We start from the raw sequence: 25,242 nt of genomic DNA on the forward strand, positions 1-25,242 counted from the left end.
CCCGCTGACTCAGGAGGCCCGGCCCCCACGATGGCCCCACCCCAGCACAGGAAGCCCAGGTTGGTGCCAGGCCAGGCCCTCACCTGTTTCACAGCCAGCAGGGCCCAGGGCACGGCCGTCTGGACACTGCCCGCACTTGGGACCGGCCACCCCAGGCTTACAGGAGCACAGCCCGGTCATCTGCTCACAGTCGTCTCGCACGGCCCCCAGGGGGTCACAGCTGCAGGCTGGGGGGCGGGGAAGCGGTGGGGGGGACCTGAGGTCTGCGCCTGGCCTCCCTACCGGCTCCGGAGCCCGGACCAGCCCCTGCCAGGTGTGGGTCAGGCCAGGGCCTGAGCAAGTGAGACAAGGGGCACAGTGACAGGGTGATAGACGGGAGTGCTCCGCTGGGGACCGACTGCGGGCCCTGTCACTCACGGGTACAGCCGCTCCGGCCATCAGTGACGATGCCACGGAAGTTCCAGAAGCCGGGCTCACAGCGGTCACACCGGAGGCCCCCTACACCCGGGCGGCAGGAGCACTGGCCTAGGGCGGGGTCACAGGTGCTGCCATAGGCGCCGTGGGGGTTGCACTGGCACGAGCCTGCAAGGCCAGGACAGGACCGGTCACTGCAGCTGCATGGCTCTGCCTGGCTGCAGGTCAGAGCTGGGCTCGGGTACTCACTGGGGCAGCCAGCCAGGCCCACGCCTCGGGCGGCAGTGACGTTGTCCAGGCAGCAGCCGTAGGGGGTCTGGGTGCAGTGTGGGGGAACTGCAGGTGGCAGCGGTGCCAAGGTGGGGCCTGCAGGGAGGGGCAGGGCTTCAGACACCACGCAGTGCTGGATGCCCACCTGGACCCGGCCACCACCTCTCAGCCCTCCTAAAGCGACGCCCACCGGGGCCAGAGCTTGGAGCTTGGGTCACAGGTGAAGACCCACACCACATACGACGACACGTATGGACACGCAGGAACACACAGAACACCCAAAGATCATGGACATGCAGCCCTGTGCACACATGCACAACCAGAGCCATGCACGTTCGCATTAGGGTCTGTGAACTGGCACATATATGAAAACGTGTACACACACATCCAACCACGTTCCTCCATTCACACCCCCGTGCAGACACATGCGCAGGCACACATAAGCACACACACGTGAGCACCTGTGCACATACAAAGGTACAAAAAACATGACATTTACTGGATCTCCGTCAATCTCCCCACACGAGAAAGTGCCCAGGGTGTGGGCCTTGCTGACTCTGCTGCCTCCCTGCACCGAACGCAGCCCAGCCTAGCACACAGTAGGTGCACACTTGCTTACTGACAGACACACGTGTTCACACACCTTGACTGCACAAACATGGGTATGCACCAACGTGGCACACTTAAGACACAACACACGTGTCCATACACGCCAGCCACAGCGCACACGCAACACCCATGAACAGAACAGTACACTCACATGCCTCACACCTGTGTGCACACACACCTTTGAACGTGCACACGTAGGGAACATAGAGGCTGCTATACATATGCACAAGCATGTCTGTGCTGGCACCCACACCAGACATGCCCTGCATGCCCGCTCACCTCGGCAGGCTCCCTGAGCTGTGACGTACAGTTCTCGCCCTGACTCACACCTGGCCTTCTTCAGCTCACACTCGGTGCTATAGGTGACCCCGTCCGAGCCGCAGACCTGAAGAGGTGGTATCAGTGTGGGTGGCCGTGGCGCTTCCTCACTGCCCACCCGGAGCCGGGTGGGGTAGGGGGCTCACCGGGCTCCTCAGAACGGTCTGGCAGCTGAAGTCGCAGACACACGGCCCGTCCTCCCAGTCCTCGTCCCAGACGCCGCCGCGCTGCCGGCACAGTTCCTGCTCACACTCGACGTCGTCTCCGGAGCCAGAGCCTCCTGAGCCGCACTCAGCTGTAGGGAGGAGGCCGGTCACCCACCGGGTCCTGGTCGAGGCTGGCGCCCAGCAGACTACACCAGTGGCCCCTGAGCTTACCCTGCTCACAGGGCCCCGCCCGGGCCTCCTCGATCCGCTTCTGCTGCTGGCAGGCAGCCTCGTGGAGCTCACAGGCACTGCGATAGGTGACGCCGTCGCTGCCGCACACGGGGCCCGGCGGGGGACGCTCACACCGGGGACACACACACTGTCCGGCCAAGCACACTGCCCCGAAGGCACACACCATGTCTCCACAGGTCTCTGCAAAGGATGGAGCCAAGCAGGGGTCAGTGGACCCCAGCTGGGGGAGGCAGGGGAGGTGCCATAGCCCACCCGGCCCCCGTGACCCCACTCACGGCAGTGTCCGGCCGAGGCCACGTGCAAGCTGATCTGGCGTGTGCAGGCGTGGACGTGTAGTTCACACTCACTGGCATACGTGCGCCCATCAGAGCCGCACACGGGCTGGGCCGAGGCCACACACTCGGAGGGGCACACACAGCGCCCAGTCTTGGCCTCGCACAAAGCTCCAAAGCGGCACTGCCCACAGCGGTCTGGGGAGGAGGCTCCGTCACCACGGCGACCAGGACCCACCCTCCTGCAACAGGACCCACTGTCCCACCACTGACCACAGGGTCCTCTGCGAGCCACTCGGATCTCCTGCCCGAGGGCGCAGGCCGTGGCCTCCAGCTCGCACGTGCTGCCATAGGTGATGCCATCACTGCCACACACGGGATCATAGATGCCTGGACATGCCTGCTGGCACACGCACTCGGCTTCCCCGTTCTTCACAGCACACGTCGCCCCAAATGAGCACTGCACCCCAAGGCATGGGGACGGACGCTGGTCTGGGGGCGACATGGGCGTCAGTGACCCCACCTGCTCCCCCAGGCTTGTGCCCAAAGCCCTCAGCCCCACGCAGCAGACCTGCTCCCAGGGTGGGGATGGCAAGGAATAGCGGACAGGGAGAAGGGCTGATGCACAGGACGCAGCAGAGAAAGGGACAGACACGACAGATGTGGACAAGGACAGACCCAAACGGCCCAGTGCCTGGCACCAGTGCGGGCAGGCTGTCCCCAAGACACAGGAGCTTCCTGTCGGCCCACCGTGGGTGGTGGGAGGGCCTGGCTTACCCAGCCCACCCAGGCTACTGACCCCTGAGGACCAGCAGCCCGGGACACCCATGCATGCATGAGGGGCTCTCTCCCCGTGGGGGGAGAAGCCTGCAACCCAGAGTCACACCCAGGGCCACACGGGGGAGGAGGTGTCTGTCCACTTGCTCTGAGGACCACAAGGCCAGACAGCAGCGAGCCACCCCCCCCTGCCATGCCAGGGGCAGACCTCGGGCTGCAGGCTCCTGGCGGCAGGCGCAGTACCTCATCCTGCCAGCAAGTCAGGCTGGAAGACACAAGAGGCGGAGCCGAGAGGGAAGGAAGGACATAGGAGAGGAGACAGACAGACGCAGAGAGAGAGACCAGAAAGATCGACAGACCAACTGACGGAGACAGAGTTGGAGGTGGGCAGAGCCACAGCAGCCCCAGCCCACACAGGACACGCCGCCTCCACCCTCCACTGGCCCCTCAGGGCCCAATGAGACTCTGCTTCCAAGGGGGCTGCGTGTGTCCCAAGAGGGAGGGACCCAGAGGACCTGAGGGCTGCAGGGGTTGCAGGGGCAGCTTGGCCATGTGCACGGACCAGGGGGCCTGCACGAGGACCCCAGCCTGCGCCCCGCCTCCCCCCAGGAGCTCCAGGTACCCTCCTGACGCTTCCCCCTCCCCAGAGCCCGTGGCAGACAATAGCCCCGCCAGGCCTCCCGGAGTGACCAGCCCTTGCCCACGGGCCGAGGAGGAGCGTGACTCAGGATGGAGATGGCATGTGATGACGGGCGCAGGGACCAACGTGGGCGAGCACCTCCAGGCATGGACCCCGCCCACAGAGCTCACCACACGGGCCCGGGTGCTTGACGAGGATGGAGCGCTGCTGCCGACACTCGGCCTGCTGGCGCCAGCAGTCGTTGTCATACGTGCGCCCATTGTGGGCGCACACGGGTCTGTAGGCCCCGTCACAGATGACACGGTCGCAGGAGCAGCGGGGGCGGCCTCGGCGGGACAGGCACACGGAGTTGAACCTGCAGGCCTCTGGGCACTGGTCTGGGGGATGCCAAGGGGATCAGAGAGGCCAGGGTGCCTCGCCAGCCCCCACCGTGGGACGTGCAGGGGAGCCATGGGCACAAGAGGTGAGGAGAGGGGACCTGCAAGACCTGCCCGAGAGGGTGGGGACAGGCAGGGCGTGGGTCACAGAGTGGCAGGGCGGGGCTTCCCCCAGGAGCCGCCCACCTCGCGGCTGGCACTGGCCCCAGCGCACTTTCTGGAGGAGGAGGCCGCGGGCAGCCCCGGTACGGCCCATGACACAGTCACTATCGTAGGTGACTCCATCGTCCCCGCACACGGGCGCCCGCCGGGGAGGGCAGCTCTCGGGACGCAGGAGCATCTCAGGGCGCCGCGTGCGTGGGTTCACGCGGCAAACGCGGCTCAGGTCGTCGAGGGCGCCCTGGCAGGGATCTAGGGGCGAGAGGGTGGAGGTCACGGCGCTGGCGCCCGTGCATGTGCACACACAGGTCACGCTACGTGCGCGGGGGCAGAGCTCACCACACGGGCCGTCGAACTTCTTGAAGACGTTCTCCTGGCGGGCGCAGGCGCGGCGCAAAAGCTGGCACTCGCTGGGGTAGTCCACGCCATCGCTGCCGCACACGGGGCCCTCGGGAGCCTCCCGGCAGGTGGTGGGGCACAGGCACGTGGCCGTCTGTCCGTCGGGCAAGCGGGCACAGGTGCTTCCGAAGCTGCAGGTCACGTTGGAGCAGGGGTCCTGGGACCCTGTGGTGGGCGGGGTGGGGTCACGCTGGCCGCACGCCCCGCCCCCCGCGCGCCCTGGACGGTCGCCCCGCCCCCTGCGGCTGCACGCCCCGCCCCGGCCTCACTAACCGCATGGCCCGCGGCTGAGTAGGCGGATGCGGCGCTGCTGGCTGCACTGCGCCCGCTGCAGCTCACACTCGTTGCTGTAGGTGGAGGCGTCCGAGCCGCACACGGGCGCCACCACCGGGGGGCAGGCGCTCTTCTTGCACACGCAGGAGGCTCGGCCCGGACCCTCCGCACTGGGCTCGCACACTGCGCCAAAGCCACACAGCATTCCTCGGCAGGCTGGGGGTGGGACGGGAGGGGGGAGGTCAGAGCCCCGCCCCTGCCGCCATCCGGCCGCGGTCATCTGTGCACGCGGCCCAACGTCCGCACACCTGCTGAGACCGTGCAGTGCACACGGTTCATTCATTGACCCCCACGGACCATTCACACATGCACATGCGTGTCCGCACGTGTTCACGCTTGCACTCTCAGGAACACGTGTGTGCCCATCGCCGCCATGGACACGCTCCTGCGCGCTCACAGGGCCTGCCCCCCCCTCAAGCCCCACCCACCGCAAGGCTTCCCCGCCAGCCCTGGCCCTTTCTAACGGTAGAGCCTTCTCTGCCCTCCAACACCCCACAGCTGTGGAGGGGCATCTCCCGGACCCTGCACCAGCACGAGGCGGGCCAGGCACCCGCTGCTGACCCACCTCAGTGGGAACTCTCCAGGCAGAGTGGGAAACAAACAGCCCCGGGGCCAGTGCTCTCAAAGGACACCTGCCCTATCCCCAGAACATAGCCCTCATCTGACTGGGGACCCACCTCTCAGAGCCCTGACACCTTCCTAGGAGCCGCTCCAGTGTCCACCACCACCCCTGACCCTGGTCACCTCCCCATTGACCAGCACTCCTGCCTCTCATGGACGGCCTCAGGTCACACAGCTATGGGACGGGGGCGGGGGGGGGGGGGGGGGGGGGGGGTCAGGTCACGAGCTCCACCCTGGGGGGGAGGTGCCTCAACATTGCCCTACCCCCAGGCTCCCTCCAGGTCTCCCTTCTCAGATCTTCCCTCTCCTGCTTCTCCAGAAGCCACCCTTCCCCGGAAGCCACCCTTCCCCTCGGGCCTGTCCCCATGTGGGCTCTGCCTCTGCAGTCCCTTCTCTGCCCACCTCCCCACCTTCCACACCCCCCACAGCCAGCCTCCCCAGGCCCACGCTCTGCTGTGGCTCTTGATGTGGCCTCCTCTGAGGTTCCTGGCCCTCCTCCCCCCACCCAGCCACAAGCTGACTGGGGCATCTCTCCGGGTCCCTCAGGCACCCCCAGGCCTCATCCTCCCCCACTTGTCCTCCTGAGCCCCCACCTCAGTAAATGTCCCCACCCCCACACACACACCTGCTCATCCTGCTGCCCCACCTCATGCTCAGGGAGGCTGGGCACAGGGCTCTGCAGACCTGGCACTGTTTCTGTCACATTCTAGTTCTTCACTTTGTAGCTGAGGGCTGCAGCACACATGCTATCACCGAACCTCTCCAGCAGCCCAGCGGGTGGCTGCTCCTGACCCTCTGCTTCCGGACCACATCCCCGAGTGCAGGAATGAAGAAGGCCCAGACATTTAAACCCAGAGCCATCCGGGGCAGGGGGCAGGCTGACTCCTCAGGACCCCCACCCAGAACTGCACACCCACAGGCGGGGCGGGCCCATTAAAGCTGCAGCTGTCTCCATCTCATAAATGTTTAATTGGGTCCAATTATCATGAATAAGTTATGGGGGGGCCGGGAGGCTCCACCCCATCACCTCCCAGCAGGCTCAGGAAGTGGGGCTGAAGGAAGCACCTTCAACTCAGAGGAGGGAGGAGGGCTGGCTGCACAGGGAGCTAGAGCTAGTCATTGCCACAGCAACAGCCCACCCCAGGCTCCTGCCTGTCCGTCTGGTCGTCCCTGCCCCACCCCACACAGGCTGAGTGAACAGGGGCCTGAGACAAGGGCGGGGCCCGTGTGGACTCCCCAGCCTCCAGTCCCTAGCCCACTGATGCTCCTGCCCACCACCCCCAGACCCTGGAGCCAGGCTGCCCTCAACGCTGCATCCGTTTCCTGTGAATGGGGACAAAAGAGCACACAAACAGGGTGGTTGTGAGGCTGAATGGGCCCAAGTCTGCAAAGGCTTGACGGTGAGCAGCACCAGCTGTATGGGGTGAGTCAGCTGCCACCAGAACCACAGTAACAACCCATCACTACAGCGGCTCAAACCAGACTCCAACCACGTCCACCTGACCCCTCCTTCACGCTCTCCATCTCCCTCCCTCTCCCTCAGCGCTTCCCTCTCACAGTCAGCCCTCCCTTGCCCAAGGCCCTCGGGACGCCCAAGCCAAATCTACAGGCACTTGCTGATGTCCGGCTGGCTGCTCTGTTCGGCTTCAACTGGACCTGCTGACCAAGGTCTCTCCCAAGGTCTGGACCCATGGCCAAGGGCCCGGTCACCTCATTGCACCTCTGGCTCCTCTGCCAGGTGGTATGTGTCTGTGCCCTAGGCCTCTCTCTCCCTCTGGTCACCTTGGTCCAGCCAGACTCCTCCCATGGTCCCAACCCTTTGGCCAAGGACATCTACTGCTCAATGGCTGCATGTTCCTCACCTACTAAGACCTGCACCCTGCCTCCACAGCACAGGGTTCTGCTTTGTCCCCCGAAAGAGAGACTAGGGAGGAAGGTGATGATGATGGCAGTAACTCTTGATGAGTGACGCTGGGGCAGTGGGTCACGTGCAAGAGGATGGACTGGAAGGCGAGGGGCCGGTGCAGTGGGCCAGAGATATCTCGGGGACAGGCTCCCTGGGACCAGCTATTAGACTGGAGGTGGCCGAGGGCAGAGGAGGGGCCAGGGCGCCTTCAGGGGGCCATCGAGCTGAGGCCTCAGCACTGACCCCCAAGTTAGCCGGGCAGGTCCAGATCCCAGCGCTGTCACCTCCCATCACTCTGTGGAGCCTGCTCCCTGCTCGCCCAGGGTGGCAGTTCCCGAGGGGCAGTCTCCTGGCTCCCAGGGCAGCTGGTGACGTGACGTGGGCAAAGCTGAGGTATGGAGCGTATGGTGCTTGTCCCCTGTCCTGGCTGAAATAGCCTCTCCTCCCCAGGCCCAAGCTCAGGCTGTCAGGTCAGGTGCGGGCTGCTCCCGTGCATCCCCTTGGTGCCCGCTTCATGAGCGCCCGTTGACAAGTCTGCTCCCCCATGGGACCAGGGGATCACAGAGGCTCAAGACAGGTTTAAACGTACACAAGCACAGAAACCATGTGCACAGACAGGTGCGATCGCACACGTACACATGCACACGCGTGCAGGTATGGCTTGTCGTAACACCACACCGTGTGCCAGGCAGCACTCAGGCCTTCCCTGTGTTAGCCCTTGATCCCCATGCAAACTGCCCCTCGCAAACGCAGGTGGAGTCCCCAGGCACCCACGAGCCGCATGCCCCTCACATGTCACATTGGGGGCTGCCACACCTGCCCCAGCACAGCCTCCTGCAGGAGCCTCTCTGGCCACTCAGCTTCCCTGGCGCAGTCTCGCTCCCTGCAGCCCAAGGCCCCCTCAGCATGTGCAATGCTGGAGGCGGTGGCGGCTTTTTATAGCCACCGGTTGGAGCTGGTATATTTAACTCCCCTCCTGGTCTTGGTGGGTTGGGAAACAGAGCAGATGCCCTGAGCCCTGCCTGTAGCCACAAATAGGCGGTGTGTGCGCCTGGGAGGGATGATGACGCCACGGCGTGTAGCTGTCCCGAGTGTGCGATGGGATCGGAGTGGGTGTGGGGCCCACGTGTGCCACTGTGGGGAGGGCCAGTGTGTGTGTAAAGGAAAGCAGAGGCACAGGCTTCCGGGCTCCAGGAGAGGAGGCTGAGGACGCTGGGAGGAGGGTGTCCCCCCACCTGAGCCCGACCTTTACATCCAGGCGGCTCCGGGCCTCTGTGTACCACCGACGGGACACTCCGTCCTGGGCCTGAGCCTCCAGCCCAGCGCAGACCTCCCTCCTCCCACAGCCCGCCCCATGCAGGCACACCCTCTGTATGTGACTTCTGAGAACCTGGGCTCAGGGTGAGGCTCCCCTGCCCAGTGGGGGCCCAGGTGCTGTGAGCAAACCCGCTCCCCAGAGGACCCCAGGCCGCCCCTTGCCCTTGCCCTTCTGCGGGCATCAGCTCCTCCCCTCCTCCCCCTCAGATCAGCTTAATTACAGCGGCCCCGCACACCAGCAGGCCGCCCGGGAAGGCCAGGCCCCAGCCAGCTCAGCCTCCGGGACTGGCTCTCCAATCCCCCTCAGACGTCATTGGTCCTGTTGAGGCCCGCCCCCTGCGCCCCCACTCCCCCAGCCTCTGCACACATTGTCTGACCCATCGCACAACCTGTGGGCTCCGGGAGCTAGTCCCAATTTCTCAGCCAAGGAGGCCGAGGCCCAGAGACGTTAGAGCCAAACCTGTGTGCAATGACTGGCGGCCAGGACACGGCCAGGCCCAGGGACGCCAGACCCCATGCCTGCTCTGCTGTCCCCACTGTGGACTCCCCAGAAGGACCCAGACTCCCTCATCCAGCCTCCTCCCTGCTCCAGACACATCTAACACGTCTGGTGTGCACACCCCGAGAAGGGCCCCGATGCCCGCGAGTGCCACTGCCTCCAGGCAGACTCCCGAGCTCACAGTGTCACCAGCCCACACTGTCACCAGCTGAGCCCACTCACCGTCCGGAGGCGTCGGGGGCACTGGCGTAAAGTGTGTCCCAGGTTTGTCTGGAAAAAAAACAAATCTTTAAGTTAGGTCTCTCTGAGCAGGTCCTTCCATAGCCTGTCCCTCTGCCCAGCCCGGAGGGGTCACGACCCCTGCCCACACCTCTACATCCCTGCCTGCCCACATCCTTTACCCAGCCCCTCTCTGAGCCCTGACTGGCTGAGGCTTCGGAGGGACAAAGGTAGAGGCCCTTGCTTTCCTCTGCCCCTCCAGCTGCACTGTCACAGCCTGATACCTGTCCGGGGGGCTCCAGTGGCAGGGGTGGGCGGCTACCTGTTCCCTAGATAAGCCCAGGCCCCACCAAAGCCCCCAATCCCAGTGTAGCCAGCTGCCCCCTTTCTCCTCAACTCCCAAAGAAAACTGTTTCTGTAGCTTAGGATGAGGGTCAGCTCCCCCATGAGCCCAAGGACAGGCTTCAAGGGGCCCAGGGATCCAGAGAATGCCCCGTCCCATCCCCAGAAGATGCTGGTGGCCTCTCTGTGTCCCTGCCTGTCCCCTGGTCCTTGGGGGACAGACAGCAGGAGCTCAGCCAGCAGAAGCAGGGTCACTTGGGGTGGCCACGCCCACAGCCACGTACAGTTGTTAAGGAAGAGCAGCACCGCGAAGCCCAGCGTGGACGTGGCCAGGAGGATCAGGCAGACGTTGCAGGGGATCATGAAATAGCGCACCAGCAGGGAGACCCCGCGCTGCTGCCGGGGGTCCCGCTCCAGCGGCAGGGGAGGCATGGCTCTTGGCTCCACGGCCCCCACTCTCAGGGTGCGGGCGTCGTCACCAGGTGCCCTTAGGCCTGTTCGGGGCTACTCCCCCCATTCTGGGACCCCTGAGGCAGCTGACAGCAGCTGTGTTCTCAAAGTTCAGTTCCCGTCACAGCCCAGGGGACGCCAAGGCCCCTCCACATCTCTCAGGGCTCACAATGGGAGATGTGCAGAATTCTCCCGAGTAGAAATCCCAAATTTGGGCTCAGAGGGAGGCGCGGGAGGAACAGAGCCAGCGCCACCCCTGCTGTCCACGAACCGTCCGGGCCTGGGCCAGAGGCGCCAGCAGCTCTCCGCCGGGCTCGGGCTGTGCTCAGTTTTCCTGGAGCCCCCGGAGCCCCGCAGCCCCGATCCTGCCCGCCCGGCCACCCTGGAGAGGCGGTCCGAGGGGAGCTGGCTGTCCGTCGCCGGGACTCGGCGGGGCGGCGGGCGCAAGGCGCGCAGGGTCCCGGCTGCTCCTGTCCCGGGCAGAGGCGGGAGCGGCGATGGCAGCGAGCAGGAGGGGCGAGCGCGCGGCAGGAGCCAGAGAATAAAGAGCCGGCTGCGCAGGGCCGCGCCTCGGCTCCCGCCTCCGGCGAGCAGCGCCAGCTCCCCTCGCCCTCTTCGGGGCTGCGGCGGTGAGTGAGGGGCGAGGGGCGCCGCAGAGGGAGGGCGGGGAGCAGAGACAAAGGAGGACGCCTCCGGGGACCCCGGCGTCCGCGGGGAGTCGCGGCTGGCGGCGCAAAGAGGGATCGGGCGGGCGGGTGAGGACCGGAGGGCGGCTGCACAAAAGGGAGACAGGGGCGCCGGGGTAAGGCTGGGGAGACAGCAGGAGGTAGGGGCTGGGGAGACGGGGGCAGGGGAGACGGCAGGAGGTAGGGGCTGGGAGACGGGGGGAGGAGAGACGGCAGGAGGTAGGGGCTGGGGAGACGGGGGCTCGGGCAGGGGCGTGGGGGGTAGTAGTTGCTGGGGCGGGGTGGGGGCGTGGGAGTGGGGGTTAGGGGCGCTGGGGTTGGGAGAGGAGCAGGGGCTCGGGAAGGGCGGGGTGGGTGGAGGAGTAGGGGCGGGGACAGGGACAGAGCGGGGTAGGAGCTGGGGCCGCGTTGGGGTCAGGGCTGGGAGGGCCCTCCCGCTCCGCTCCCCCTGAGGGCAGGGGCAGGGCTGAGCGGTGCGCGCGCCCCGCGTGGAAAGCCGGGTTCTAGGCTGCGGGCTGCGTGTGGCCGTGGTGCCTGCGAGTGTCTGCTCCTGCCGACCCCACCCTGGCACTGTGTGCGTGGGGGGGCCCTCAGGTACTGGGTCTAATACGGAGGGTGGGGGCGGCATGATGCGCTCGCCCCTCCCGGGGAACTGACAGCAACACTTCAGACCAACCGCACACCTCAACTCCCTTCCATGTAAATAAGTTCTATGTAAATAAGCGGTATGCAAATCCCCGAGGGACGCCCGAGGCGGTCCCGCGAGCCTGGAGCGCCCCCCGGAGGCCGCCCCGGGAACGTCGGGGCCGTGGCGTCACAGCAGGGCCCGGGGCGCGGCCCACCTGAGACAGCAGGGCCTCCTGTCCCAGTTCAGGCTCCGCACATCCACCCCCTGAGGCCGCCCCTTCCCCAGCCCCTGTTTGAGGCCCCGGGTCGTACCCCGTCCCCTCTATCCACACCAGTCACGTCCCACTCTCTGCGACCAGGACCCCACAGGTGACCATCTCTATGACTAACACGTCCACGCCCCTGCACCCCCATCCCTACACCACCCGCAGTCCCACCTACCACAATTGGCCCCTTCCAGCCTGGACCTGGTCACAGGGCCCTGGGCCCCTGCAAGGACCTTGGCCACCTGCCCCTCCTAGAGTCGCCAGCCCTTCTGGGGGCTGGAGAGGAAGCACAGCCTCCCAGGCACGAGGACCCCCTTCACCTTGGGGTTGGGCTGCACCCCACCCCATCCCAAGACTCCTCCGGGTCAGTCCCCTGAAGGGCCACTGACCCACTTCCCACCCCAGCTGAAAAGACATTAACTGCACCACCGTCCCATCCCTCTCACACTCAGTCTCACACTCACTCACACTCATGCTTGCACACCTGTCAGTAGGTACCCCTTTCAGCCAAACTGCTGTGGCCACAGCCACCAGTGCCACCCCTGTCACTTTTAGGCATCATCTCAGTCCATCTTGGGAAAGAAGCACTGACCACCTAGCCCCCTGGAGTCCTTGCCCAGGTCTGTGGACCTCTCTGCCCGGCCCTGGAACAGACTCTTCCTGGTGACACCCCAACTCTCCACTCATCCACGGTGGCACCATCCCAGGGTGCCAATGGCTATCTCTGTGCCTTGGCTCCTGCCACGCCTCCCGCTGGGCCCTCCCAAGGTCCCTCCACCTCACCACTATCCAGCTGCCTCACACACATGTCCCTGGCGTCCCCACCCCACTCACTCCCTCCAGGCCAGGCAGGCTCCTCTAGCCCCCCAACCATCCTCAGCGGGGCAGCCACCTCCAGCCAGCACCCAGTTCTGCCGGGTCCATCTCCTTTGACTCCTTCTGTCTCACAGCGCACACCAGTGCCACATCCCATAGGGGGCCAGCCCGCCATGTCAGGGTCCCCTGTCACCCACAGCAGAGGTCTTCACACTTCTTGGAGCCCTGGAACCTCAGGTTCTAACGAAACTTTGCAGGAAAAGCGAATAAACAAAGTGGTTCCCCCAAGACGATGGTCTCAGGGCAGCAATCCATCAAGCCACCTGAAGACCCTGGCCCCCGCTAGCCTCATCCCCTCCTCAGGGAGCCTCCCCTCCACCCCCCACCTCACCAGACCTCGGCACTGCCCACACCACACTGATAGTGCCAGCGGCTCCCCGGGGCACCACCCTGGGCCCAGAGCACCCAGAGTGGGGTCTGTTTATCTGCTCAGGGCGGGCTTGGCCCAAAGCCCAGGGACTTGGGGTGGGGAGCCCAAGCAAGCCACACATTCTCTCCCTTGCTTCTCACTGTAGCCCCCCGGGACTGCCATCTGCATCCCTTGGCTCAGAGAGGACCCCATGGACACTGCCGGGGTCAAAGGCCTGGCAATGCCCACTGAGCACCTGCCTGCACATGGGCCCTGTCTGCTGCAGTCATCGAAGCTATGGGACATCCTGGATGGCTCCACAGCAGGGGGAGTAAAGGAACCAGGGTGTAGAAGAGTTAGCCTGGGGATCTGTGGGAGCCCCAGGGGGCGGCTGGCAGGGGAGGCCTCCCCCACACAGAGACCCTGAGATCTGCCAGCAAATGGGCTGGCCTTCAGAGGCCCAGTGGTGGAGGGGGCTGGCCCACTTGGCCAACACTGGGATGGGGCTTATGGCCTACCAGGCTTGGCCTGGGGGAGGGGAACTGGCAGGCAGCCTCATCCCTCCCAGCCCCAGTCAGAGTCTGAGCCCCCCACAGGGGCTGGATGCCTTCAGAGAGACAAAGGGCCATTGAGGCCCCAGACCCAGCCTGGGGAGGGTAGCTCAGGCTACCAGAACTATTTTGGGATCGTCAGACTCCAAATCATTCAGGCCTGACCAGCCCACGCAGGCTCAGCCCCAGGAAGAACAGAGGATACTCCTAGTCAGGAATGAGCCCTGCTGGTCTCGGGGCCCACCCAGCAACCTGTGACTGCACACGTGCACACACTCAGTGTTCCAGGTCTCACACGTGCAGACATGCATGTACACCCACTCACTCAAGTTTGCACAGGCACTGGGTGTCACACGCTCCCTCCACACACATCTGCGTGCATACACACTGGACGTCACACTCACTCACCTTCATGCAACACAAAGCATGTCTGTGGGCCCCTCACCCACACAACACACATTGGGTGTGCCCCCACGTACATGTGTGTACACACACGCAGGCTCTGAGCAGGAAGGTGGGGGATGGGGTCCGGAGAGGATGAGGAGTCCAGCCCAGGGGCAACCTGCTGGCCCCTTTCTCATGCAGATGACCCCTCCTTCACTTGGGAGGGACCGTTGCCCCCCTCCCCCCACCGGCATGCACACCCGCACATGTGCACACACACCTCTAGTGCTGGGGCCTTGCCAGCACTCGACACGCTCAGTCCGACCTCGGGCTGGCTGTGCGCAAGGTCCCACTGCCCCCCGACCCTGGGTCTCAAGGCGTCTGCTGCTTGCATGCACAGACCCAGTGGTTGAGCGCTGGCTGCCTGGCGGCCAGAGTCACAGGTGTCAGGCTGGGAGAGGGGAAGGAGAGGGGAAGAGGACCAGGCAGAGCAGCCCCTCCCCCAGCTCCAGCCTCCTGGCATCCAGTCTCAGGCTCCATTCCCTCCCCCTGCAGTCTCTGCAGACAATGGGCGTCTCAGGGCAAGACGTCACTACTGGGGTCGGGCCAGCCGGCCAGCCGCTGGGGAGGAGGCGGCATCGCCCGGGCCCAGATCGCTGCCCCAGGTGAGGCCCGGAGGTGCCCACGTTTGACTCCAGGGCTGTGTGTGCCCACGCACCTGACCACCAGGCAAGGCTTGCACTTCTGCCAGTTCACCCTCGCTGCAGGTGGTGGAATTAAATGAGAATTTTGGGACGGGGCTCAGCAGGGCTGGCTGCCTGGAAGGCGGCTGCGGGACCACCGGCCTCTGCACCCCTCCCTCACTTAGACTCTGCAGTGCTCATTGTTCATCCTGCCCTGGGCCCCTCCCTCCCTCCCTGTCTGGGCACCTCCGTGGGCGGCTCGATGCAGGAGGCTGTCTTGAGTCAGATAAGCTCCCCACCCTCAGGGAGGTTACACTGAGGCAGAGGGTGCCCTGGATTGGAGGGTCCGAGGGGCAGTACCTGCACAGAGACCTGAATGATGGGGAGAGAGGTTTTCTTGGATCTGGAGGAGCCTCCTGACACAGGCCACTACGGAGGCCCAGGTAAGCACAGGCTCAGGAGGCCACAGGAGACCAGGAGGAGGCAGTGTGGGGAAGCCTGCAGGTGACAGGGGCCGGGAGTGGGAGATAGGAGCCAGCTGGCAGGTCCTCAGGCCTGGGCAGTGCTGGGGGGATGGAGCCCAGCCCCCAGCCTGGACACCTGCCAGGACACTGGCCACTGCCACCAGGGGGCGCCAGCTGAACAGAGGAGGAGGAGAGTGGGAAGGAGGTGGGAAGGCAGGAATGGGTGGGGCTGGCTCGTGCTCTCTGCCCCTCCCCTCTAGGACAGCCCCAAACCCACCTCTTTCCACCAGGCCCTGCCCATCTCCAGGAGGAAAGAGAAAGCTGGAGGAGCCAGGGTGGTGCCCAGGTGTGGTCAGTGCCTGGTGAGTCAGGAGACCCTGTGTTCCTGCTGAGGGCCTGGCCATGCTGAGCTGTGCACCATGGGGAGGCGGTGGGAGGTGCACAGCCCCGCACAAGGTCTGAGTTGGGGGTGCTTCATGGAGGTGGTGGCCGACAGACTCACTGGGCCCAGGAGAGGCAGAGGTGCAGGGACACAGGAGCAGAGATGGAGACCCAGAGAGGAGGGAGCTGCAGAGGTGGAAGGGCAGACGCAGGACAGATGGGAGACCAGGGAGGCAGCCAGGGTGCAGTGGAGCTCCTCCCCGGGGGGAGGGCGGATGGGCTGGCCGGTGGGAAGGCTCCTGCTCTGGGGGGCTGGCAGGGGTGGGGGGGGACCAGCTCACTCTCGCAGCCAGGGGTTATGGCAGTTGATCCCGGTTTCCTGCCCTCTCCCCTGCACCACGCCCACAGGAGCTTTCTCCCACACGCCACCAGAGCTACAGGGACCGCCTGCCACTCCCCCACCCACTGAACCACCGAACCTCGTCACACTGTCTTTCCTGCCCAGAACACCCTTCCCCCTTCGCCTTCACCCCTCAACACACAGCTCACACCTGGCCTCCTCGGGAAGCACATCCACACCCCAGCAGGGCAGGGTAGGATCCTGCTGCAGGCCAAGAACGGAGGTGGATGGGGAGGGAGCCATGACTGAATTAACGAACGCCTCGCTGCCTCCCCCCAGGAGGGAAGTGGGGGCACACCCTCCCCTGGCGGGCAGGCGCCACAGTCGGCCCGGATGTCTGTGCTCCTGTCTCTCAGGATGTGCCCTGGGCCTCATACCTGTAGGCAGAGGGGCAGGTGCCTCCAGCAGCTTCTCCAGGGCCAGGGGTAACAGAGGGGCTGCTATGGAGAGGGGCAGGGAAGGCTCAGGCCCACCTCTCGCCAGCAGCCCAACTCCAGCTCCCTCACTGCCCTGCCACCCCCAGAGCCCTGTGTCAGACTCAGGGTCTGGCAGGCACATGACAAAACTCTCTCATGTCCTCACCGCCCTCTCATCTCCTGCACTGAGAAACCACTGTGGTCACTCTCAGAGGCAGAGCCTGCAAGAGGTGGTGCCGGGCCCTCTGCCAGGCACAGGGGCACAGCTGGACCCCAGGGCAGCAGGCCAGAGATGGGACCACCAACAGCAAGCAAAGGCCAGGACCCACACAAGGGCAGACGGCCAGAGCCCCACTCCAAGGCCCCTGGGACAACACAAGCAAAGGTCGCCCGCACCTGTAAGCAGAGCACCCGCAGGGACACCAGCTGGGGCTCCGACTAGAATTGTGTGTGCACAGATGAGTACAACTGAGGCTGCAGACACACGTGCACACACACGTGTGCAGGCCACACAGCTGGAAACAGCCGGCTGCCTGAGGACAGAGAGCTCCCCTTCTCCCACGCCTCACTCCATGGGGGGAGCGGGGGAGGGAGGCCAGAAGGGGCCATCTTCCCCTTCCCAGGTCCAGCTGCACACAGCCCCTGGCAGGGGGCCTTCCTCAGAGGAAGTTCTCAGGATCTGCTCTGGGGGGAGGCCCCTGCGAGCAGAGCTTCCCTCTCACTGGAGCCTCCACCAGAGGCCTAGGTCACCCCCACTCCAGATCCCAGTCACAGCCTGGGGCCCGAACATGACCCCTCCTGAGCCCCAGCGAGGACACAGCGCCCTCCTCCCCTGAGCCGCGTCACTGTCATTGGGGTAATTGTCACTGGGGTGACATCATTTCTCTGAGCCTCCTTTTTCTCATGGGTGAGTGGCGGGCACTTCCTGGGACTCTGGGTGTCAAGTGCCAGGTGAGCTAGGACTCTGTGGTGACTGGCCTGCAGTGGCCTGCAGGGAACCCGGGGTTCCCTATCCCAATGGCAGTGGGGGGGGGTGCTAGGGCTGGAAGGGGGGGCAGGGAGGGGAGTCCATCCTCTGCTCCCCTAAGCCTCTGTCAACTTGCGGGGGGCAGCTCGCCTGGCTCCCACAGGTGGAGGCTAAGCACTGTGGGGCGGGAGGAAGGCCTGTTTCGGCAGCTGTTTCCACCTTCCTGCAGTGATGGGGGGACAGGCTTTGGTTCTCACAGGGTTTCCAGGATTAATCCTTCAGGAAGGAAGCAAAGCAGCCAGGAGGAGGCTGTACTGGCCTGCCTACAGCAGGGAGATGGCGGGAATGGCCTCTGGCTGGACCCATGACCCGGAAGTCTGGGCCCACTCCTCCGCTGACCTTCCCTGGTGCAGCCCCATCCCACCCTCTGCAGTCCCTGAAACCTCCACCCCAGCCTGTGAGGACTGGTGGGGGTGGAGGGTGTGGCCCCCAGACGTGGGCCACCAGCCCTGACCAGCAGATCTCCCATTCCTCATCCATGCAGCACAGGTCCCAGCACCCACAGACGGGCAGAGAGGGCACAGGCCCCACCAGGATACGAGGCCAGTGGAGACAGACAGGGAGAGGGGAGGACAGTTTCTAAACAACTTTTGTTTCTATTTCCAATCTGCTGGGGAGAATGGAGGCTGGCCTCTTCTCTGGGTGGGGAGCAAGAGGGCAGGGTGGGGTCTGGAAAAAGCCCAGAGCTGTTTCCGGCAGCTCAGTCCTGCGCAAGGGAAGCGACAGCATCAAAGCCCGAGGGGATCCCAGCAAAGCCCACCCCCAGGCTGCCCCAGCGAATGCACACTAAGGCACGGGAGCCCAGGCGAGGTCAAAGCTGCACAAGCCCAGTCATGTGCTGACTCCCTGCCAGGGACCCCCAGGTGGGGAGAGGACAGCACAGTGGGAGTCACGCCCCACCGGGGCAGACCCCCTGCCCAGCTTCAGGAGGGAAGGAGAGAGGGGGCAGCCTCCAGCCTGGCCTGCCTCCTCTGGCCAACCTGCCTGGGGAGGGGCTGGGGAGGGCACGGGTGGGTCTGGAGGCGGGTGAGAACCTACCGTCTAGACGGGAAACAAGGGGAACGTGAACAGGGAGAGGCCACTGCCTGCTTGGCAGGGAGGAATGTGGGGGAGTAGGGCAGGCTCTGAGGAAGCAGGGGCTGCAGAAGCTACGTGCCAGAGGCAGAGGGAGCCAGCCCCAGCCCTGAGGGAGGCCGTCCAGAAACCTCCCCCTGGACATCTACCTGCCCCGCACTACGGACAGCCAGTCCTGGCCTGGGGGTGTCCATAGCCTGCAGGGCCTGCAACCACGCCGCAGGCCGGGACCCAGCGCCTCTCCAGCTTGAGCTGTAGGACTGCCCTCCTGAAGGCCCTGGACAGCTGGCCTAGCAGGGAGGAATCAGGCCGGCCAGGCTGAGCTGCAGAGAATGGCCGCCAGGACCCCTGGCTGCAGGGCTGGGCAGGGCTGGGCTGGGCCAGCGCCAGACTTACTCCGACCCTGTCCCTGTGCCAGGCCCCTGTCCCTTTGCCAGGCCCCAGCAAGGGCAGACAACACTTCCTTTCTCTGCTCCTGGCTCCTAGTGGGGAGGGAAGGGCCCTAGGCCGCCCTGCCGGCCTTCAGCCAGGCCTGTGTCCCTCCTGGGGGCTTCAGGGGAGGCCCCAGGAGCAGTCTTCGTGAGGTGGGGGTGGGGAGGGTGGTGGGAGTGTGTGGGCAATGCCCAGACCAGGACGAGGTGGCTGCAGGTTGGAGGAGATGCTGGCTCAGCTGCCAGCCCGGGCAGGCTCACGGCGCGTGGGCGGCTGGCACTGGAGGAGAAGAAGCCACTTCTCTGACAAAGCAGGGGGCGGGGGTCTCCTTCCGGAAGAGGCCGCCTGGAGCAACAGGCCTCCCTCAGCCTGGAGCAACAGGCCTCCCTCACCCAAAGGTGGCGCAGAGGGAGGGACACATACCTGTCTCAGTTATGTCAGGAATGCAGCTCCTGGGGCAGAGGGAGGAAGAGCCTTCCTGGGGGCTGGAGGCTGGGGAAGGGGCCTGACCCGGGGCGGAGCCGGGAAGACCCACCATGGAAGACCCTGGGGGAGAAACTGAGGAAGGTGAGTCCCAGTGGAGCTGGGGGCCAGGTGTGCGGCCCAGCAGCAGGTGCCCAGGCAGGGATGTGGAGGGGGCAGGCCAAGGGTGACACCCCAGGACGTGGGCCTGGGAGGACATGCCCCCCACCTTGGCTGCTCTGGGCATTGTAGGGGGTAGAGGTGTGCCAAGGACAGGGATTCCCTGCACAAAGTGGGACCTCCACAGATTAGTGGCTGCTGGACTTCATCCTGGGCCCTGTGGGGTCCCTGGGAGCAGAATGGGGTCAGAGTCAGAAGGGGAGGGGTCAGCTTAGCTCAAGCCCTGTCTATCTGTCCCGCTCATTATGGTGAGGCCTTGGCTCCCAGGGAGCCTGGGGTAGAGTCCTGGGGTGGGGCCCTGGGGTGGGAGCCTGGGGAGGGGCCCTGGGATGCCAGCCTGGGGTGGGGTCCTGGAGTGGGGTCCTGGGGTGGGAGCCTGGGGTGGGGTCCTGGGATGCCAGCCTGGGGTGGGGTCCTGGAGTGGGGTCCTGGGGTGGGTCCTGGGGTAGGGTCCTGGGGTAGAGTCCTGGGATGGGAGCCTAGGGTGGGGTCCTGGGATGCCAGCCTGGGGTGGGGTCCTGGAGTGGGAGCCTGGGGGGGGGTCCTGCGGTGGGAGCCTGGGGTGGGGTCCTGGGGTGGGGCCCTGGGGTGGAGTCCGAGGTCCTTATCTCCCACAGAACAGGAGGCCGACCCTCCTCCCACCCCACACAGTTTCGGGGAGGTGGGCCCAGGACCTTCCTCCCCAAGCCTGGCCCCAGCTCCAGGGGCCCTTGTTCCTCAGGCCTCGGGGAGCCTCAGAAGGGAAGTACCCCGTCTCACCCTGGGCTCCTGGGATGCATCAACCCTGTCCTAGTGCCCCGCCCTCCCAGCCCACCCCATGGCATCCTGGTCTGCTTCCACAGCAGAGACCCACATCCCCCGCTCCAAACCTCCACTGGAGTCTAAGCTCCTCACTCCAGGCCGCTCCCCTCCTGGGGGCTCCCCTCCACCCCAGCACCACCTTCGAGGCCTCAAGTCAGTCATGGCGACTTCCTTTCCCTTCATCTCTGTGAACCGCTTTCTCCGAGACCCTCCTCCCTGGTGCGCCCACCCAGAAGGTGGCCTCGGCCCCTCCTGGGTGCTCACCCCATTGCTGCACGCTGGCCTCTGGGTCCCAGCGCGCCCCCTCAGCTGGAGCTTGGGTCCCAGACTGGTCCCTGAGTGCTGGCCGCCAGGGCAGGTGGCACACAGTAGGTCAAGTGTCATCCAGTCCTGGCTGGGGGGCTCTCCCTGTGGACCCTCTTCTCCCTCTGTTCCTCTGCCCAGCCTGACAGACCCAGAGCCAGGGCCTGGTGGGTGGAGTGGGCTTGGACAAGATGCCAAACCTTGTTCTGCCTGGGGTGGGCCTCCCAGCACATGCCCTCTGACCCTCGGCGGACCCGCCCAGCTGTGGAGTTAATGATTCGCCCTCTTGGTCTGGCAGGCACAGGGGCCTTTTGCACCCTGACCCCTGCTCTCCAGCCTCTCCTTAGCCTTCCCCTCATTCCACAGCCTGCCCGTCTCTATGCCACCCTTCCATCTTTCCCCCAGACCACAAGCTTCCACAGCAGGGCCTGGGTCTGAGTCCTCGCCTGGCAGGTGGGCCCGGCGGGGGCCCCTCAGCTGAGCCAGTGCTGAAAAGGGACCAAGGACACAGCCCTGCTGGCTTCTCTGAGGGGTGCTGTGGCAGAGACCCTAGAGGGAGGCTGATCGCAGGCTGGGCAGATGCCACGGGGCTCTGCACTCAAGTCCTGCCCTCCCCTGCAGAGTCCTCCCCCGGCCAGATGAGTCCACCAGTCGGACCCCACAAAAGCCAGGCCAGCATCACAGCAGCATGTTAGACAGAAGGCGGGGCTTCCCTGCCGGCCAAGAGAACATATCAGATGGACAGGGTCTCTTCCCAGGACAGGAAATCATGGACCCTTCCCACTGCCCTGGGAGGAAGCATTCTCTTGCTCTCCCCCCACATCCCTTCCCAGGCAGCCATGAGGGGACAGACAGGATGTGGGGGCGACAGGCAGGTCCTATATTCTCCCTGCCACATTCCCCAGCAAGAATTTCAGCCCCCAACTGGGACTGTTCTGGGCGACGGGGGGAGCCCTGGTCTTGGGATTCAGCTCACCTCCCAGAGGCTGTGGTGGGGGAGGGGCGCTCGGGCCATTCAGAATGGACATGTGGGGACAGCAGACAAGAAAAAGTTCCTCACCTCGATTAGGGAATCCCACACTCACTCAAACACCAGAAGCACCCCACCCCACAGAACTGCCCCATCCCAGGAATGACAAGCCTCTTGGAACACACACGGGGGCAGTCCCCCATCCCTATGCCCCCCGAGGGGTTTGCTCAACATCTGGGCCCCATCTAGACAGATGTTTGGGCTTCTGCAGGCACATAAACAGCTGGTGTTCATTCACCTGGTCCCAGCCTCTTCCCTAGAAAAGGACTCTCCAGGAGGCAGTGTGCAGAGCTGGGGAGGGGGAGGCAAAGAGGAGGAGCAGAAGGCCTGTCCCTTTGCAGGGCTGCGACTTGCTTGGCTCCAAGACGAAAGATGGCGGCATTGTGGGGGGTCGGGGGGAACACTGCTAATGTCAGAGATTGGAGCTGACCTCGAGCTGCCCAGAGACACAGCCGGGAAGCAGGGAGCTGGAAAGCAGAGAGGGTCGGACCACAAGACACTGTGTGCTCTAGCCTACAGCAAACTCTCCTCTGTCCCCAAGGCACGGCAGGCCTCTCAGTCACGTCCCTGAGTCTGCCCACCTCAGTCGCCCTTCTGCCGCTGCACAAATCCCCACACACCTTCCACGCAGTGCTCCACCTCCTCCAGGTTCCGCAGTGTGATGCGCATGAGGCTGGAGTTGAGCATCAGCTCATTCTTGTGGGCTGGCCACAGGTACGGGGGTGCAGGGTTCACAAAGAAGATCCTGGTGTCCCCAGTGGACACCTGGTTGTCACAGATGAGGGGGTCTCCGAAGCCGCCAATCACCACCTTGTTGCCGCCGTCCAGCAGGCTCTCCTGGGTCACCACATCTCTGCCCTTCAAGTACCGCCAGACCCGAACCTGGGGTGGAGGTGGGGGGGCAGGTATCAGTGGTCCTCTTCCCACTGGGGAGAGGGGCTACAGAGCACAGAGACAAACACCAGACTGGGCGCCTTCCCACCTCAGTTGCTCACACCAGATGTCCAGAGTAGATGCAAATCCTGGGCAGAGATGTGCAAAGACTTTTGGGGCAGACCCCCAGGAGGAGGCTGCAGGGAGACACATGCATGGTGGATGCCACTGCCCGGGCGTGTCACACACGAGGACACGCAGCCCTGAACACACCCCTCCCCCACCCCGGGGGTCTAACCGACTCCAGCCACCAAGACTGCAATAATGTCCATCTCAGCTCTGGCTGGATATGAGAAGGGGACCCCCCCCCCCTGGCCTGGGATGCCCACCTTCCACGCCCCCACTCTCCCCATCTGCCCACCTGCTACTCTGGGCTCTAAGCTCAGGGCTCTGGGCCAGCTTGGCTCCTTGCAGCCCTGTGGGCAGGCTGACACCCTCCCCACCAGGAGGTGAAAGACCCCTCCTCCTGCCAGGCTCCTACAGTGAGTGCAGTCAAGGCACCCTACGAACCACAAAATCAAGTTGGGGCAGCACAGGGCGGCCCCACCCTCCACACTCCAGTTCTTGGGGCCCTGAGGGCACCTGCTCTGGCATACCATGCCCTGAGAGCCCACAGCATACCTAGGGGGGCCCAGGAGGGTCAAAGGAGCTGCAGACTGAGCGGGCTGTCCTCAAAGGAACAGGTCCACAGGGACATGCAGCCAGAGGGCATTAGCCCACGAACTCCCTGAGAAGAAGCCCCTTTCTTCAGGAGCTCTGAGGGGCCGGGACTTCTGGAATCAGGGGTGAAAGACAATGGTGGCTGGTCCACCTGCTTGGCCCCTGCTGGGAGCCTCGGTGCAGCATCTGCAGGGACCACCTCCACGCTCCAATGGCCATGGTGGAGCCTGGTCCAACCCCTTCCCCCATCTCCAGACACACACAGTAGGCTCTAGAGGGCCATAACCAGCAGGGGGAGGGCTGGGCGCTTTTCATCGCCTCCCCCCAACCCTAGCCACACCCAGGAGCAGCACGGAGGACGTCGGGAAAATCCTGCAGGGACTTGGCAAAGTGCCCTGGTGGTGGTGGAGGGGAGGGGGCCCGGCAGGGATCCCAGCTGTAGCCTGCACGGGCCTATTAGAAAGAAGCTGCCACCCCTCCCCATCTCCATGGAGGAGGAATGATCCGATTTCTGGTCAGGGAGGTTGTTTTAGGGGCCAGAGGAGGGATGGGCCTTGGGTCCCCTGAGCCCTCCCTAGGAACAGATTGTGGGAAAAAAACCTACCATACCTACCCCAGGGGGCTCCCAGATCCAAAAGAGAGGGGCGGGCAAGCCCCGCCTCCCCGTAGCCCGGGGAGCTCCAGTTCTCCCAGGAGCGGGATGGGGCACCTGCCTCTGCCCACCCCCCCAACTACTTGAGGCTCAGGAACGGCCCCGCCCACTTCTCTGCTCCTGCTCCCACACCCAGTCACTGCAGCACCCCCACCAGGATCCCCGGGGTTGCGAGATTAGATGTGCAGCCCACCCTCTCTCCTGACCACCCCTCTCGCCCTGGTAAAGGCCTCTGGGGAGGGGGCGACAGCACTGACCACAGGCCGAACACCCTAAGCAGAAAGCGTCCCCTTCCCAGGTCCCTATTCCTTTTCTTTGGCTAGTGGGGAGGGGGTGCGGTAGTCATACATTCTCCCTGGGGGGCAGCGCACTTGTTTCCAATAAGAGAGTGGGCTTCGGGTGGAGGGGCAGCCACGATCGGGTCTCCGGGCTGGGCCCCGCGAGGGGGGACTGCAGGGCACCGCAGAACTTCCCCTCGGCGCTCGCCGAGTTTTCCGGGACACGGAGCCCCAGCCGGGGGCTCGGTGCTCGCCAAGGAAGCGGGAGCCGGAGCGGCTGAGCGTCTGGGGCTCGTTCCCACGGCCTGGGGCGGGGGTCACAGCGGGGCGGCCGGCATCTCGAGGGGAGGGCCTCCAGGCTAGGGACCAAATCGCGGGGCAAGAGGCCCCCAGCCCAGGCTTCCAAGAGGGTTCAATGGGGGGCTCAGGGTCCCGGGGGTCCCGGCGGGGGCCCACCTTGCACGAGTACGTGTGCTGCACCGGGTCCACGTTGAGGATCTCCTCCACGGTGCCCGTGAGCACCACGTTCGCTTCCTCCTCCCGCCGCTCCAGCGCGCGCTCCGGGCACGTCCCGTCGGCGCCGGGCAGGGCGCGCGCGGCCACCACTAGGAGCAGCAGCAGCGGCTGCAGCTGGGCCGGGCCGGACGGCCGCAGACTGGCCATGGCGCGGGCCGAGGACGCTGGAGGTGGCCAGAGCAAGCGCGTGGGCCGGGCCGCGCCGGGGACGGGACTGGACAGGACGGGACGCAGCTCCCGGGAGGCGGCGGGAGCGCGGGCGGCGCGAGGGAGGGACGTGGGCGGGACCCTGGGCAGCACCGCCCCCTCTCCGCCCCCCCACCCGCCCCCGCCCCCGCCCCCTGCCCGCCCGGCGCCCTGCGACCCGCGCGGCCGCGAACAAAGCGGTGGGACTGTGGCGCCGGCCAGAGGCCGGGCTGCGGAAGGTGGGGGCCGGGCGGGGTCGGGCCAAGGTGGGTGGTGGGACTAGGCCAGGGCGGACTGGGCAGGGG

The 25,242-nt window shown here is 65.2% G+C and overlaps 1 protein-coding gene across 6 annotated transcripts in view; it reads right to left on the bottom strand.

Moving 5' to 3' along the window:
• AGRN (agrin) overlaps positions 1–24,972 on the bottom strand; it is a 34,969-nt gene extending 9,997 nt beyond the window's left edge. For 4 of the 6 annotated variants that reach the window (XM_087447060.1, XM_014783773.2, XM_087447059.1 and 1 more), the window contains exons 1-15: positions 24,692–24,972; positions 22,333–22,594; positions 9,532–9,579; positions 4,907–5,122; positions 4,574–4,798; positions 4,262–4,486; positions 3,869–4,075; positions 2,555–2,773; positions 2,285–2,479; positions 1,989–2,189; positions 1,758–1,906; positions 1,573–1,678; positions 664–780; positions 418–582; positions 84–227 (exon numbers count right to left, since the gene is read on the bottom strand). In XM_087447060.1, coding sequence (XP_087303186.1) covers positions 84–227; positions 418–582; positions 664–780; positions 1,573–1,678; positions 1,758–1,906; positions 1,989–2,189; positions 2,285–2,479; positions 2,555–2,773; positions 3,869–4,075; positions 4,262–4,486; positions 4,574–4,798; positions 4,907–5,122; positions 9,532–9,579; positions 22,333–22,594; positions 24,692–24,898 — 2,686 coding nt within the window. In that variant the 5' untranslated portion in view covers positions 24,899–24,972. Of the gene's footprint in view, positions 1–83; positions 228–417; positions 583–663; positions 781–1,572; positions 1,679–1,757; positions 1,907–1,988; positions 2,190–2,284; positions 2,480–2,554; positions 2,774–3,868; positions 4,076–4,261; positions 4,487–4,573; positions 4,799–4,906; positions 5,123–9,531; positions 9,580–10,154; positions 10,675–22,332; positions 22,595–24,691 lie in introns of those variants that run through there. The other 2 variants (XM_087447061.1, XM_087447063.1) reach the window with 2 other exon arrangements.
• Positions 24,973–25,242: the final 270 nt, after the last annotated feature.

The sequence above is a fragment of the Ceratotherium simum genome, chromosome 22, assembly GCF_057802395.1.
Source record: "Ceratotherium simum simum isolate JZ-2026a chromosome 22, ASM5780239v1, whole genome shotgun sequence".
NCBI classification, from domain to species: domain Eukaryota; kingdom Metazoa; phylum Chordata; class Mammalia; order Perissodactyla; family Rhinocerotidae; genus Ceratotherium; species Ceratotherium simum.